We start from the raw sequence: 17,586 nt of genomic DNA, 5'->3' as shown, positions 1-17,586 counted from the left end.
AAATCTGGTATGGCTAAACCTGAAGGAAGCTTTCCATTAGCTCTATACCACCCAGATTGCAGTTCAGTACATACTCTTCTTCATGTAAGAGCAAGGTTCATCTTGCCTGGATGTGAGAGTGTATAAGGGGAGGCTCCTCAGCTTTAGGGTTGAGGTTACCCCCATCTTTCAGAAGGGACATAAATATGGGCCCTGTCTTCAAGGAGGTGCCTTGATCCCCTCCCTGAAGTACTGAAGAAATACACCCTGCTACAGATACAGGAAGGTAACTTGCTGACCCTTATGTTACTACAGTTCAAGGAGCTGGCTTGTGTCCGCCCTAGATACCTTTGCCAATTCCTAACACCATAACCCTGATTTGAAAACAATATGGCCAGGGCAACATGTATTGAACACACGTGAATATCATACTGTGTCTTTCACTGAATCAGACAGATTTATCAATCCACCTGTTTCGCTGATGGCATTAAAACACTTTGTATTGAGTATGCTTGACTTGAAAGGATGGATTTCACAGCTTCTTGTTGCTCTCATCTTATTTGCTGAGGATATAACAAGACCACTAGCACCTGCTTGGCACAAATACGCCATGCTTTGTTACTTCATGCACCAGAGGTAAAGCATGAAATTCTTAGAAAACTGTTACGTCTCAAATTTCATTAAAACATCTCTATTGTTTTACCTTGCCGTAACATCTTGTATTAGAGTTAAAGTAGTAGTCTATAAAGTTAACTCAACATTGTCCCAATATACTTTTTACACTTTCCAAGAAGCGAATTTGAAATTACACAGACGAATTAATATTCAGCATAATAGACTTTGAAAACAGAAAGAAATGTTAATTTTGCACCTACTTAGTTTAAGCCACTATGTGCGTAATAGCTTTGCACTGGTATAACAAACAGCATTTTGTTGTTACTGTGTGGCAGTTAGTAGGCATAACAGACTGAGCACATATACAACACTGTAGCCATGCATCCCTTACAAATACACACCTGTAAAATCCCTCAAGGGCTGATAGTAAGTTTTACAGACTAAAGAACGGGTAACAAAACAGCAAGAAAGAAGTACAACAGACAGCTCTTCAAAGACTCCAAAAACAAGGTGTGTTAAATATTTGGGTGGGCAACTGAGCGCTATTGTGATAGGATAAAAAAAAAGGTGTGCTTTTGTCATCTTTGCTGTAAAACAATAGGTGGTAAAAACAATTGTTCATCCATTGTGAGAGACAATGTAAACTTTATTGTTAGGTGTACGATGTAGGTCTTCCTAAAAGGAATTTCGAAACTGATGATCAACTGAGATATAGATAACACACTGGTCTTCAGCCAACCTTCACCAAATGGCTTAGCAGTTAGTACTTTTTAAGCGGTCTTTAAGGACCTGGAATCAAGAGATTTGTTTTAATCACTCTAAGATGCTCATATAGCTACTTAGGGAAGGGCCAGGAATTACAGGTATTAGTGAGGTATCCTCCTGAAAAAAACTTAAGAAAAGGCATAAGTTGAAGACAATAGACCAAATGAATGGAGTGTGATTTGGTATTCTTAATGAGATTTCCTGGATTGTAACTTTAATGAGCTACCAGGAAGTAGATCTACTCACCACAACAAGTATCAAGTCCTCTTCACATTTTGTCTTCTCAAAAAAAAAAAAAAAAATTGTGGGCATTCCAAAACAATTGTTTGAACTATAATAATAGGACAATGTTTTTCAAATTTAAAGTTTATGCATCTTAAAAAAGACATGTCATACAATGTACTTTTATCAAGATTACAGCATAATCATTTATATTGGCAGTGGCTTTATCGTTCATCGTAGCAGTGAAAAGGAGGTTTCTATGGCATTTTGAATTTGTATTTCTATTGTACAGTGGAGACAAATTCACGGTGTAATGCATTTGTAATGGAGATATCACTGCAAAAATTGAAAATAAACCATCACAAAAGTTTCAAGATTTACAGTAGGAAGTCACATTGGCCCTCATTGTGTAAGAAACTGATCAGATTATGTTCACTTTGTTTTCTGCCTGTTCAATGTGAGTATTGTGATGGTTATCTCTGGCTAACTGAGTCACAGACATGGGCTTTTAACTTCCACATGCATCAAGTCTGCACACACAGACTATATTGTGTACAGTGTGTCTGGGAGATCTACAGATATATAATAGAACCAATATGTTCCTACATCAACAGAGGTCAACTACAATAAATACTTCTTAATTACTGATTACACTAAAAAGAATGAATTTTAAGACTATACAATTCAATACAAAGGACATGTTCCTGGACAATGGACAACTTCTTGATAATATGAAAGTGATTGAAATATTCACTATACACTACTCAGACCATTCATAATAAACAAAGTTGATATCAATAAACAGTTAGTGATGAAAATATAACTGTTTTCATAGCTTATCATTTTATCAAACACAGCTTTCCCTGCCTTCCTTTCACAACTCATGGTTTGCTGTGATACCGTAAATCTACAAACTTTCACAGTGGTTTTATTTCTGCTGTGACCTCACCATTACAATACAACTTCATGACATTACGAATATGCATTAACACTGTAATACAGAATTGTTTTAACTGTGAATTTAAAACATTGAGCGAAACCTCCTTTTCATTCCTATTGCAAAATAAACCATCGCAAAAAGTTAATGAGCTTACAGTACATTAAACAGCTGTGAGTCAATAAACTTGGAGCCAACTCTTATCAACAATCAGTGGACTTTTACAGACAGTCTGCTGCAACTGACCTTCCTCCACCCCAGGTGTACAAATCAGCTGTTTGCTTACACTATTTTATCTCCATCTCTTTCAAGTGGACGAATGCGCTGCTATGTTTGCTGCAAGGCCGGCCAGGTGGACCCTGTTAGCCACACACAGAACACAAGAGAAGTCCCTTCTGTACCTCGCTGTAAGACTTCTTAATTCTAAGATTTCACGACTTACAAAGAGCTTGGGTAAAGTGAATAACATTGGGAAGAAGAAAAGGGGTCTTAGGTTGTGTTTATGCTACAGATCCCTTTGTGAGGAATATCCGGTACCACACAAGAGTCTTAAAGATGTTTGTCTTTGCTTACCACCTGCATGAAACAGGTGCCACCGTAAGGTATAGAAGTTATCCGCAAATGAGTGGAAGCCGATGCATTCTTAAGTAGCAAGTGGTAGTGCTACATGGTTTGCAGCTACAGCTCCCCTTCGGGCCAGGCTCAACGGGTCTCCTCTACTTTTCTTGATATTTTAAAATTAAAGTGTGTCAGATTCAAACATGCATGTAGGTTTGACCTTCCCCATACACTGGGCCAGTGGCTTTACATCCCCAACCGAAAGGACCATGCAACTCTTTTGCAAACAGGTCCAGACACAGTCCAGGCACAGTTCCTTTTTTAGTAGACTGCTTTTTAGCAAGCTGGTCCTTCTGATCTATGGTACTAAAATATAAAGTTATCATACTGAAATGTAAATACAGGTATTCCATAACATGGACTGTGTAATAACTATGTATATTGCTGTTATATTTATATCAATTATCACAGTTTTGGACTGATAGAAACAGTATCACCAAGTTTATAGAAGTCATTTTCTTTCAAAACTAGTACTTTTTTAGTTCGCAACATGCGGCAAGTAGCTGCAAGTACAGTTCTCAAAGACGTGACTGAGGGCCAGGCTTGTGACTGGGCACGTGCGATCTCTGACCAAAAGCTTTACAACCTGTGTAGATATTACTGCAATCACTGTCAAGTTTCCCTGCCAAAATCAACACCACTGAAGTGGCAAAGCTAATAGTCTGCTGCTCTACTTGGCACCTGTCCAGCTGCCACACAGGTGAGCTGAACACCTGTTCTCCACATGTTCCTTCTAAAAAAAGATGCCACATCTGTTCAACACCTGGGCAAGAAGACACTGCAAGTGAAAAATTAACCTACAGGACAATATTTGATTACCTTATCACCATGTCTCCCCTACATTTTTTAGTCGGCACAGTAGCTCATGTAGAAGGTACCAAAAAAGAAAAAGAAAAAGTTAAAGTTTGCCCATGCATCTACAGACGCGTAGGGTGGCGCCCATCCCCACTTCGAAGCCCTTGGGCCACACGTGCAAGCCACTACAGCAGGGGGCTGGTCCCCTGGTAGTAATGTGTGTTTAACTTCCATACTCTTCCTCATTAGTGCCGAGTGCTAAGCAGAGAAAGCAGCATGTACCATTTTTAGAGTCTTTGGTATGACTTGGCCGGGGATCAAACTCACGACCTACCGAATGCAAGGCGAACACTCTACCCACTAGGCCATTGCACCGGTCAAGGTACCAAAGATGATTTTTTGTTAGACCTTATCTATACCAGGTTTCACAAATATGGATTCAGAATCATACAGATACTGATAGATAGTGACTGCAAAGCCTAGAATATGAATCCAGCTCCAAAAGCAGGTTAAGCTGAATCAGGATCAATCCAGTGCCTTTGTGAATCCAGATTCGCAAACCCTGGTATGAATGAAGTCTTAAATTAACATAGATTATAACAGCTTTTATATGTAAGCATGCAAAGTTGATAACTTTTGAAGCTCAATAGTATGATTTCTTGGCATGTTCGTGACACCATTCCAAAGTAATGGTAACATAAACATTGAAGACATTGGAAACATAAACTGAAAACCTCATATACAAGTAAGTAAACACAGGCCCATCCTTGACCCTAATGCCCTTACTCGTAACCTCTTTCAAATACGAACAGCCTTCCGCTATCTCTTTACTATGTAGTCATAGTCCTTTACATACAAGTCTGTCAATACATACTATCCCCTATAGAAAAGGGAACCTTACACTAGAACAACTAGGTCTCCTCTATAGAAAAGCCTGTGACCTGAAACCAAGGTTAACCAAAACTTAGGGATCAAGGTGTTTTGTCGCTAAACCTTGTAGCTATAATGCTTCTTTACAACTCTTTCCTTAGTAAACAAGAATATGCTAACTTGTACTTTTAAAACTCCTATAGCGCAAGGCTATGTGCCTTACTGCATGTATGCCATCTATGGAAAAGGGAACTTTAGACTACAGTTAGCCTAGTTCTATAGTAACTAAATCTACAAAGGTGGCATTACATAGTTATAGATAACCAAGATCAACAGGTATATCTAGATATCATTACTAAGAGTCTGACACAACTTATTGCCTTAGCGAATGAGAACACGATTGCTAATTAAAAGGCTGGTCTTCCTTTCTACGGGATAATGTGTCAGCGTATCACGTTACCGAAGATTGATAGTTATAGCGGGGCCAGATCAGGTGTGGATTGCTGATCAAGGTATATCTGAGAAGCCACCTGCGGGCCCAGGTGTTATTCTTACCACCTGATGTACACAAAGGCTTCTCTGACACATACTGCGCACACAAAACATGTATTTGATCATCGCTACCGCATTGTTGCGCCGTCCCGTAACCTCACCGGAACACGTCGCGACCAAGGAAATCTTGCGCGAATGGCTAAAATACCAGCTCGAAGCTTCGTATCTACGGCAACGTTAACCTGTTTGAGAGTCGTATGTTTACTGTATAGAGTTTATCGCATTAGCCAAATCTTGACCCTATTAACCCTGCTGTTGTCGGCAAACATATTCCTGAATGTCCCGACAAATTTGAACCACGAAAAGCTTTTGTGGTCGGGCCATGGTTGGTACCAAGTCACCGCAGACTATTTTGTAAACCGGGAGAGGAGACAATGGTTCGCGGCTCGTGTCTGTAATCTGGCGGGTAATCTTACCGACGTGGCAAGGTGGTCTAGCTTGTGGTTAGGGTTTTTGACTTCGGATCTAAAGGTTCTGGGTTTGAGTCCCCAACAGGCACCAATGTTGTGTCCTTGGGAAAGGCACTTGACTACCATTTCCCCACTCAACTCTAAAATGAGTACCTGGCTGCGGTTAGGCAAGTCCTCTCAGATGAGACGTCACGCCGGAGAGGTCTGTTTTCAAGGAGAGACACACCTTGAGTATGTTAAAGAATCCATTGTACTTATTAAAAACAATTAGGGTTCTATCTCAGGATCAAACCTACAGTCAAGTCTTACGCAGCTTGTACTAACTATGGTCTTAGGCCTTAAGGACCAGCCACCCCTGCCAAAGTCACTGAATGGAATACTCCAATCAATGATACACATTTCTGGGTAGTACAGTAGTAGATGAAATTCAATTTCTATTTGCAAAGTGCAAGAAAGTCAAATGTTTTACAGTCAAAACAGTGGAATGACAGAGAGGCTGACCGATTTGATCTTATTTTCACAATCTTTGATTTGTTTACTTTTCAGTTTTTAAATCTTGCAGTCCTCAGAATCAATTATCAATACGTTGTCCTTGAGTGAGGTCACATGGGTACGAGCCTGCAACTTTTCATAGCAAACACTTACTGAGCGAGCGGACAAGAGCACTCGATATGAAAGCTGAACTTGTACGACAAGGTCCTGTCCCAAATCGTTTGGCTCGGAGCCTGCCCCGCCATTCCGCCGCACTCGACAAAACAAAGTCGGATATTTTCATAGCAAATATTGTGTTACTGCCAGAACAGTGCGTCCTTATTGGGCTAAGCATTGGGCTGTACAGTGTGAGTGGGGTGTGTTTGTGTGACACACAGATAGGGAACTGCTGGGTAGACTGTGTGCTACTCTCCAAGAAGATGTTTGGGTTCAACTTGCCTTATTATGTCTTTCCAGGCGGAACTGGTGGACAAAAAAATCGAACAAGCTCAGCAAAAACATTCAAAGGCTTGAAAAAGTCATTAAAACATCTGATGGGACATTTGGACAGTATTCATTTATGTGGGTTGGCTTGAACTGAAGCTACACAAGCATAGTAAACAGTATGCGCTGTGAATCACTCTGTTGAAAATCCCAAACAGAGTAATAATACAGGGGACGTACTACAGTTTATACATGGAAAACTAAATATAAGTTTTACAAAATATGATAAATACAAATCAAAGTACATGTATATACAGCAAAACTTTTCAAAAATATAGAATTGTTTGTAGACTTTCCTTCAGTCAAAATTCTTCTTTAATCTGAAAAATCTCTCAGACTCTACAACCCAACCATTCTCTCTGGTTAGTCTGCCATAGTTCAGGAAAGGAAGTGGTTTGAAGGTTAGATGCTGAGATACCACAGAGTCAGCCACACAGCGTGCACAAATACCAACCCAAACCAATATTTCCCAGCTTGCTGACTGACATGACTGATGTCTATGTAAAAGGCAGTGGACATAGACCTGAAAAGCGATTACATGCTTCCGTGTAACAAAGCCTTGTGACATGTTGCTAGAATGTTAAGTGTATTTTAACCTTTCTCTTGAGAATGGTTGGCAAGAAGGGTATATATTGTAGTGAGTTCATACCCACAACATCCGATGAGGCCAAGGACATAATGACATAATGGTTGAGTCTGTAAACAGAGCTTCACACAAAGAATACAACATGGTTGGGCAGGGAACCAAATTCATTACTTGTATGTCACTAGATTATACGGGTCACCTAACCATTTTTCTTTCTTGTTGTTTGAGGAATATACACGTACTTAGGGCTAATCCGTTCATTCGAGGGGAAACGTTATACGTTTTTGTTTGGCAATGGCAATGGAAGAGGCATAGTTGAACTTTTTAAAAGGATTTTTTAGGTAAATGTTGGCAAAAACTATCTATCTTATTGTATCTATGTGAGGCAAATGCAAGACAGTTTCGGAGACAATTCTTATCAACTGATATCCAGGCAGTCAATTGTTTACATACATCGATGACTAATCCAATAACAGGATTTGCAACGTTTATACCAGGGATTTCCCTTCCCCTATGGTGTGTCAAAACTGTCTGGCAAACTTTTATACAAAACGTACTGGTAAATTATCAATGCCATCCACAACCTTTCCCCACTACGCCACAGAAACAATTTGCGGAGAAACCTTGGCTACTCTCCAAGCAGACGATCATAAAAATCTTTGCAGACTTCTTTTCTGACATCTAGCGAGGCTTAGCCTATCAGTAAAACGAGAAGCAGACAAGTCTGAGACAAACGTCATGCTCTTCTCATCTATCATCTGCTTGAAGAGTAACCCTGGGTCCCACACATACCAAAGAGGTCCCTTTTTCAACCTCCTTGCACATACATAGCCTAGTAACTAGTTGCAATGCTGGGCCATTTCCAGGGCCTATTAAAGGTAAGCTCATTACACTAACATGTGCTGAGGAAAGTTTACCACTGACCCAAGTTAGACTCTGAAATATGTTCTTCATAGAACTGCATTAGGAGCTGAGAAACATGTTCTTCATAGAACTGAGAAGCTGGCCTGTGTACAGTGTAGGACCTTTATAGTCTCCAAGCAGATCCTATGGTGCCATTATAAGATAGTATCAAAGCTGGCCAAGGAGTACAGCTAGCCAAAAGGAGTCAGATGGGCACCGGTACTAGCATGCACACTCCTAGGCAGTCTTCACTCCGCTGCCAGCTTTTGATACTGTAAATGTATTTAAGTTCGCGGGGATTTAATTTCGCGGTAGCGAGAAAAAGGACTTTTCGAGGTGGATTAAGTTCGCGGTAACACATAGACTGCAATCTAATATCATACTAGAAAAATGTTCGCGGTGGTTTTAAATTCGCGGTGAAGTGGTCACCGCGAAAACCGCGAACATTAATCCACCGCGAACATTTCTGCATTTACAGTACTATCCTATATGCTACCGTAGGATCTGCTTAGAGATTAGGCCCTGGAAACAGTTTGGCATCCAGGCTAAAGTATAGACTAGCTCCCAGCCATCATGGGGGACCATTTTTCTCTCTACGTGTGTGGCACACAGGCTGGTGTACATCTCACTATCCTAAACTGATAGCCTCAATCAGCAGACACTACCACTGGTATCTCAGACTGCATTTTCCCTCCACATTTTCACATACCTACATTTTTGTGTATCTGCACTTGTTGCTAGGCTAGCGACAACCCTTTTCTCTTCAGTGTTTGTCCCCCTTACCCTGATTGGGAGACATGCGAACAGATGGCAAATATCAAGTACAAAGAAGTATGCAGGCACAAACATGCATGTACAACAACACATCTCAGCTATTAGTAACTCATTAGGCTACAGCGACAGTGGTAGACACATGCACCCTAAAACATAACCTTCTCGGTGAAGGTACTAAATATACACACAATAAATTACCTGACAAAGGACTTATCTTGTCTGTATCTTAAGACATGTTTCACTTCATTTCTTTTAATTGTGAGCAAAATGTCAAAAATAAAGGGAAAGCTACATACAATGATTATATACACACAAACAAAGTTTGGATTCGGAATTATGCTTCTGATAAAACCAAGACATTGCTCAAGCCCCATAGCATCCTTTACTGAGATTGAAGGTATTTAACTATAAGTAACAAGCAACTAACAAACTATTTAGAACTTTTTAATTGGGTATTCCTATGTGGCTGCTTACCATTCCCACTGGGTGATCACAGAAACATATGAAGTTGTTTGAGTTCTACTTCTAACCTTCTGGTCTTTACAGGATGGTCTGCATTTTAGGGGGGGGGGGAGCTTGGCAACAAGGTCAATTTCAGAAGGATGGCACTGATCATATTCTTTTACATACTATAACACGTTCGGGTATGTCAATTGGTAAACTACAGTAACACGAAAAAACTCAAAGCTCATTGCCTTTGTGAGATCGTACTTTCAGAATCAGAAAGTATGACCTTGATCATAATACAATAATGCTAGTCTGCTTCTTTCTTATTCAAGATTACCTCCTATTACATCCTATTGGTCGGTCCAAATTTCTATACTTCTATCAACCTCAAGAGAACAATAGCGCCCTAATCCCTGTCATTATCCTATTGTTACAGCATCTAATTTGGCCTGTATTTACTTTCCAGCATTCTTCCCAAAACAAGAATGCCGAGAACCAAGCTGAGGACGGGAGACAGGAAATACTTAGCGTGCGTTGTTGCATGCTTGTGTACATGACTCTGTATAGTACCAGCAGGCATTCCCTCAATGGAATACCGTCTTGGTGGATGCTTTACAAAACTGTCTGCTTGCGCTTTAGGAATCCGCCATTGCTAAACAACAGACACTAAACTGCCTGGGACATCATAGCTTCGTCTGTAGACAAGGGTCTGCATGGGGGGATCTTGGCAACCCTGAATGGTAAATTTAGAAGGGCTGATAAATTCTGGAAGATTGTAAGTTGATTTGCTAGTGCATGAGGTTTGGGGAAGAATTTCATTGGATTGTTCCATTGCAGTCATAGGTGCATGGAAAAAACAGTCTGTGAAAATGGACACAACCAGACACTCCATTGTTCGGGGCAATCTCGCGTTAGACTAGTCTACGCAACTTAGGAATTCTATTTCAATAACGCTTTATGAGGAATTCAGGATAATGAAAAAAAGCTACGTAGAAATTGAAGCGATCTATTACGAAACGAACAACAGCTACGTTTAATGTTGATCAAAAATAGCTATGTAGACCTACTCATACATTGAGCTTCCAGTAGACACTGAAGAAGTCATACTTATATTTGTTTTCAAACAACATTACAGTTTCTGGCGATTCTTATCTGTTGTTTTCCCATGGAGAATTAGCTCTGGAAAACAGAGGGCTCTTTGAAGAGTGCTGACTTCTGCCTAGTATCATATGAGACTAAACTTTTGGGTCATCCAAGCCAGTGACCACTGACATCAAAGTGGTTTCGTGAACTATTTCTATGGTCCAGTTCACACCACTGGACACATTTAAGTAGCCACTGTGATCTCTGGACTTGCAAAAAATCAGACAGAAAACCCGCTAGAAACTGTCACTAATCTGCAACCAGATCTTGGGATGAAAGATTGTTGGGTTTTCCAAATCAGCTGGGTTTTGTAGCATTCCTTCCAAGCCCAGCTGATCAGAAAACATTTTCTACCAACCATCTGCTTGGAGATGGTGACTGGGTGCAGTACAGTACTAGGAAATGGCTAATGATGTCCATATGTAACTTTCATACATGTAAATTTAGTGCACTTTAGCAAAAAAGTTTGCAAGAAATGAAGGTATCTTCACGTTCCCCCTTCCCATTTTAGGGGGGGGGGGCCTGCAGCAATTCCTGAATGACGAGGGAGGGGGGCTATAAGTATAACAAAGTCCTCATCTGTCACACTGGAAGCTGAGGGATCTGTTTAGAGGAAAACTGCTATCTGTCACAACCCTGCTTACTACAACTTATCAGATCCATCCAAACAAGTGATAAGAAGATACATAACACCCGCTAATGAATTAGGAACCCCAGGAGGCAAAATGATGCATAATGCACAAACTTTCACTTGGATTCTCATTCAAAACATCCCAAATCTTTAACAAACTGGAAGATCTGGACCAAGACCACGAAGAATGCCCAGTATAATTAGTCTGTCTGTGATTGTAAAAACATCCTTTCATTGGTGGAGCGGACTTGTCTACCAAACAAAGAATGTAAGCGAAGCTTGACAGCTTTCTGACTAATTGATCTAAATCTCCTAAAACCCGGAATACGCTTTCGCTATCCTAACAATTCTCGCTCCAGCAACCAACATATGCTGTGTCCTCTCCAACAATGGTAGACATTTCAATCACAGATGCATCTTAGCTTGGCCCTCTTTTGAATTTCCTTGAATGCCTATGTAAATAGTGGATGCCAGACTAAATTAGGGAACTAGCATGAAAGGGTGTGGAAGAGAGTAGAAACTTTTTTCATCTTCAACAAAAAGTATGAAAGAAACTTTTACAAAGCTGTATCATAAGATGTCATGCTGCATTCCTTGGTATCTATCTCAGGTCCACCACTTGGGGCTAAAGTACGTGTACAGCTAAGTGGGAATCGAACCCATCACCGTTCAGTTTACTTAGCAAGAAGCCATGATGATTAGGGATTCCGCAGGCTGGTCGGTTGGATTTTATTTGGACAAGCCTCGGGAAAGTTTCCAAGAAGATGTGTTATTGTTGGGAGTCGTTTCTGTCATGTTTAAACCCACAAGTACAAGACCAGGCTTGCTTTACTGGCATAACAACAATACAGGCGTGTGGTGGACTCCGGAGAAATTCTACGGCAAAGCTCCAAAATGTCCGACCTCACTATGTGCGGCTGTATCCAGCTATATCCAGTCTTCCTAATTCTGTCTGGGCTAAAAATCCCTGGCCACATTTTATCTTGACCGCATCCCGAGTTTTCCGATCTAGCTAGCTCTCTGTCTGGACAAAGAAATAACTCGCAAATTATTACTGCGTACGTAAAAGCGGGTGCCCGTAGAAAGAGAACACCACAGCGGGAGCGAAGAAAGCTTCCCACCGCGCAGTTTCCCATTAACCCGTCGGCGCAAGTCGCACTCACCTCCGATAATCTCTTGACCGTGGCCCGGCGTCGCGATGACCGCTACCAGCGCGAGCAGGCAGACAAGCCGGCCTTGTTCGCCGGCAAACAAACACATCATAGCAGGTCCTGTAGCACTCCTCTCCGTCTCCACAAACTTCAGCAGCCGACAGAGCAGGATGGAAGCAATCGTACACGAGCTCTCTCTGAGCGTGTCTCCCTCCTAGAGCATGGAGTATGTCTTCTTCACCTCTGAATCACCTTTCTACGCGCCGACACTTTCCCCCTGGGGTCGTACGGTGCAGAGCCGGGCAGGCGGGCGGGTTCCCGTGACGTTTCGTCCCGCTGAGGTTCTCCTCTCTAATCCCGGGGAAATAGATCAGGTTACATCCAAGCACGTGGGACAATGGACCCGTCCATGCCACTTACAGGGGTGAAACTGATCTCCCGAACTTTTTATATGACGAAACCTCCTTGGATAACTTTGTCACAAGTTTATTTCAAATTCGTGCCCAAGGGCTAATTCCAAACAAAGTAAAACGATGATACGCAAGAAGATTGGAAAACATAGATATCCATAAAGGTGAAATAACAGTTACTCTAACTCTAATTCTAGTTAGGTTATTTGACGGAAGGGTCTTTTCTGCATGTCCAACTATTTTCAAGGCGATAGGATTTTTGTTTGCTGATCGTTTGGATGTGAAAAGGGGGTATTCTTCAGATTTCTATAAATAACTTACTTCTTTCGGAATGGTATTACAAACAGTGACAGTTGAAATATGTCCACTACTTCCCTGAACAGTTAATAAACCTTACACAAACATCCTAGACTACAACCGGACTTAAAATTACTACTTGCATATCGGATTTCACGCTCAACTTGGTCTAAGTACTTTCTGTGACTAACCTTTGCTAGGCAGGGTTGGGAAAATAGAGTGACTGGGAGTCAGTGACGCGTGATTTTCAATATTTACTTTTGGGATTGTGTGGTTGTCGGTTCAGCGTGCTATATAATCATTGGTTGGTTTTGGTCACACGTCGTGTACACGTTATAGCTACGGTTAGGGGAGTTTAGCGGGTATCGCGCTGAAGTTGCGGTACGTTTGCGGCGTCGCTGCGGCCGACCTACTTGATAGAGCGGTCAACGATTTTCATCGATAAAAAACTTATCTTTTTACGCTTTATGTAGTTGCTGTCTTTTTAGCAATACAGATATGCTTTGCACGATATTGTATCATTTGACAATGTTACGCATTTAAATGAAGTCAAGACGAGCAATCTGTGCTCCATGGAAAAAAAAATCAAATATGATATTTCATACTCAAGTCAAGAGTGTGTCATGCCAACGTAATTGGGTAGATTTATGTCGGAAAATGTCAGATACAACGTTACAAGTATATCTATAACATATAGTGTAAATTTGTCACACCCGAACAAAAGTATGTCCACCGATATCGCGAAAACGTCATCCTACGTTTCTCCAGGATTCTCGTACTTGACCTTGGTTTTAGCGTTCTACTCAAGTCGTGCGAAAAGTCCATTTTTAATCCTTGCCTCGTTTATTTGCAACGTCTGTCGAAGTTCAATCGAAAGCAGGTGTTTTGGCAGGTTAGCCTAGAGACAACATAACGCTCAAGTTCACATACCAGCCACGCATCTCATATTGAAAACAAATTCCCCTTCATATCAAGCTATTTTTATCCATTTTTTTCTCAAAACGTTTCCAATGTGCTCTAGTATAATACCCTACATCTTGGATCAGTATCAACACACTAGACTTTTTCACATTTTTTCGCACGCTCGCATTAGTTTTCGGGGTGCCCATAGGATGTCATCCACTGATCAAATTAGTAGAAAGGTTAAAACAAACTCAAGTCGTACGATCGTGAGCCTGTGACACTGTGACGACACGCAATCAAATAGTGGATGTCAAACTGCACAATTGTTTGGGATCAGCCCAGTTCGCGTGACATCTCAGTGCCCTCCGTGGCTTTGATAGTTTTGTGAGGACTCTGGCGGGATGCCATCGCGATGTGACAGACAAGAACGTATTGACTATTGGAACTAGACTTTGCCCTGGTTGTCCGTGCGCCAAAGTCTGCTAAATCAACCACACAGTGTTGTGAACAAATGTCTGATGCGATGGGCGATTCCAACCTTCTTAATAGTGTCCCACAGGTACTAGCCTACTCTGCAAGCCGCTAGTTCCGAGGCGCATTTTTAGGGGGTAGAGGTCGGTGTTCTTATAATGTTTAATATTTTTCTCTGATGGCACATTTGATCCGAATTGTATACTTTGTTTCTTGTGAACCGCATAAAAGACGAGTACAAGTTGAACTGTTATTCGCTGACCCACATAACCCTTGTAATACTATGACTAGAAAGTTGATACATAAATTTAGGTGTTGAAAATACTGGCACTTCTAGTTGTCTTTGACTCCCTAGCTATCCAATTATAAGTAACTAAGTATTCATAACGTTCATGATATGCGATGATGACCGGTAAAAATGACACACCTCACTTTCTGATCGACTCTATCTAAGTGAGACTCGGTATAAAGAGGTACTCCAGCTATCACTAAAAACGACGTCACAGCCATCACTGAGACGGTGGGCGTTATAAATCGCTTTTGACCAATCGCTGACGTCACGTATTCGCAAGATCACTTGTTAATAGGATCACATTCACATGTCTGTAAAACTTTCGCGAGTTTACGCTCTGAAGTGATTGGTCATTAGTATCCGGATCGATCCTGAAGAAGGCGACAATAAAAATTTTATCCGTGTGTACTTTTATGTTGGAAGAAAGTTTACTGGCATTGCACTATGATTACTACCAACACAGATGAGCTACCATATACTCTCCAAGCAGAGGTTAGGCTCCGGCTATTTTTTTAACGTTTGTTTTGTCGTTTTTATCGGGCTTTCTATTTTTTTTATATCTTGCTGTGTCAAAACCTGGCGTACTTCAAGAAAAATGACACTAAATAGAAAGCCCGATAAAAACGACTTAAAAAACAGCCGGAGTCTAACCTCTGCTTGGAGAGTACTACCATGACTGTGAATGGTAATTTCTTTGGGGGCATTTTGATCCTAGAATCGAGGAGCTGGTCTGTGTAGGCTCTTGAAACAGTCTGGCATCCATTGGGATGACACAAACTCCCGACTGTACCAAGTCTTCCCTCTGGTGTTCTTCAGAGGCTGATGTGAACTTCTGAAGAGAGGATCTTGTCATGTCTAGACGGTAGGAAGACGCGACAGACCCTTCCTCTAGTCTGTGTTTTAGAGATTAGGATTAACAGCCCAAGATTTAAACGATTACTGGTGCAAACGTTCCCCTGATGCTGTCATCATGGCCTTTGTTTATATGTAGTCACCATTTTCTGCTTAAATCCCCCTATATCTGTCATGTGTGTGTTGAAAATACGCAGTCCTTTTTTCGCGTTGTAACAGTGTTCTTGCCTGGAAATATAGGATGTGTGGTTTGGAGTTGAAATTCCGGGAAATGGCCAACTGATTGATATGCAAAGTTTGAAACAGCACCATAGCCTTGAACTCGTAAACGGTAAAGCGTTGGTAGGAGATAAATAATCTAGTACATCCTTAAACCATAAATGAACGGACGTCCACTGTGTGAAAGCCTAAGGATATCCCTAAGTACTGTTATTGTGCACTAGAAAATGAATGGACCAAACTGCTAAGATTTATGTTGTTAGATCTAAGAGGTCAAGCTCCTTGCATCTTTAATTTTGGGCTTTGACTTCCTGAGAACGTAAAGAAAACATCAGGCAAAAACTAAGTCCGTAAAGCAAATAAACTGACGTGTGCGGGCACAATTAAAGCGTCTTCTCCACATGTAATGACGAAAAGACGTACTCTAGACTCGTCTGTACCTTCTTAAAATATTATTGATAAAAAGAAAACTGAAATGTATTCAAGTTAAAGCTTCCTATCAGCGTGCGCTTTACTGTGTGTGTTTTGATGTCATTCTTTCTTTTTTCACACCATTTCCTGGTTTTCAAAGAAATTATATGATATGATATGATATGATATGATACGATATGATATGATATGATATGATATGATGTAAAAATAAATAGTTTGTTATTTCTTGTAATGTTTTAAGTGGCATGTATCTTTTATGCGCGAATACGTTGTGCGGACTTTTCAGGGATCTTAACAACGACGGCCAAAGGAATCAAAGCATTTTTCAAAGCGAATGTTTGTACTACCTGATCTTGACACATAACGGACGGTAGGACGACATGTGCTGAGGAACACCAGTACTGTCATAAGATGGGATCTTGTTCTGTTTCCACCATTCCTATGCTCATAATATCAAAGATTCAATATTAACAGAGTAAGTGTCACTGTATTTCTTTTATTTAGTCGTTTTCTTAAAGCAATGCCTTTGGTGGCAAGCGTTTTAGACCTCTGTCGTTTTTTGTTGTTGGTGCTTTTGTTTTCATATTTTTTCCTGGTTCAATGGCAAAGGGGTCGACGCAAGCATCACGTTTATTTGCTGATGATATCTCAAATTTTTTCCTCATTATCGCGTCCAGACATGTCGGTAGCGCCGTTTTCAACGTTGGATCTGATACCCAATCTAGATTTTACTTTAAACAAAGATTTGGTTGACTAGTAGAACAGTAACGTTAAATGAAGCTTGAGACTAGACCAGACTTGCTGACCAGACGAAGGCCAGTTTGCCAGGAAGTTGTCAGTGTTCGCCTGTCGTGTTCCATATCGCTTTTCTTGTTCTCTGAAGGCGAACAGACACCTCCAAGGTCAAGACGAGGTCATGGAGTCTGCAGACGATCGTAAGGACATTAGGCGATTGTATTGCGTGTGTGTGTGTGTGGGGGGGGGGGGGGCGGAGGGTTGTTGGCTATATGGTTTGTACTGTAACGTTAAATACTACGCAAAAGAATAGAATTCCCAAACGCATGCGTGATTTGGGGTCCCTTTGTAAGTGCATGTGTAGCTATATATCTTACAGATTTCGGTAGAGGTCGCTAGTAGGCGGTGTGATGATAGCATGGCTGAAATTTCTTTCCAACAAGGTAACGTTATGCTACAAGTTTATGATACATTGTCATTGAAATTCTATTAAAGATTTCATCATTATCTAATCACTCCATTTCACTGATAATTCTGCATACCTCGAGGGTAAGAAACTGTCTATCTGATTAAGAAAGTACAAGCTAGAAAACCAATAGAAG

The 17,586-nt window shown here is 40.9% G+C and overlaps 1 protein-coding gene across 12 annotated transcripts in view; it reads right to left on the bottom strand.

Annotated features, from left to right (window-relative positions):
- LOC118406220 (collagen alpha-1(I) chain-like) overlaps nt 1-12,771 on the bottom strand; it is a 122,153-nt gene extending 109,382 nt beyond the window's left edge. For 8 of the 12 annotated variants that reach the window (XM_035806122.1, XM_035806125.1, XM_035806123.1 and 5 more), the window contains exon 1: nt 12,386-12,770. In XM_035806122.1, the coding sequence (XP_035662015.1) occupies nt 12,386-12,485 (100 nt within the window). In that variant the 5' untranslated portion in view covers nt 12,486-12,770. Of the gene's footprint in view, nt 1-12,385 lie in introns of all 12 variants that reach the window. The other 4 variants (XM_035806128.1, XM_035806133.1, XM_035806130.1 and 1 more) reach the window with 1 other exon arrangement.
- Nucleotides 12,772-17,586: the final 4,815 nt, after the last annotated feature.

The sequence above is a fragment of the Branchiostoma floridae genome, chromosome 18 (assembly GCF_000003815.2).
Source record: "Branchiostoma floridae strain S238N-H82 chromosome 18, Bfl_VNyyK, whole genome shotgun sequence".
Taxonomy (NCBI): Eukaryota; Metazoa; Chordata; class Leptocardii; order Amphioxiformes; family Branchiostomatidae; genus Branchiostoma; species Branchiostoma floridae.
Note: the sequence above shows the minus strand (reverse complement) of the source record. Positions and strands in the feature narration are given on the sequence as shown.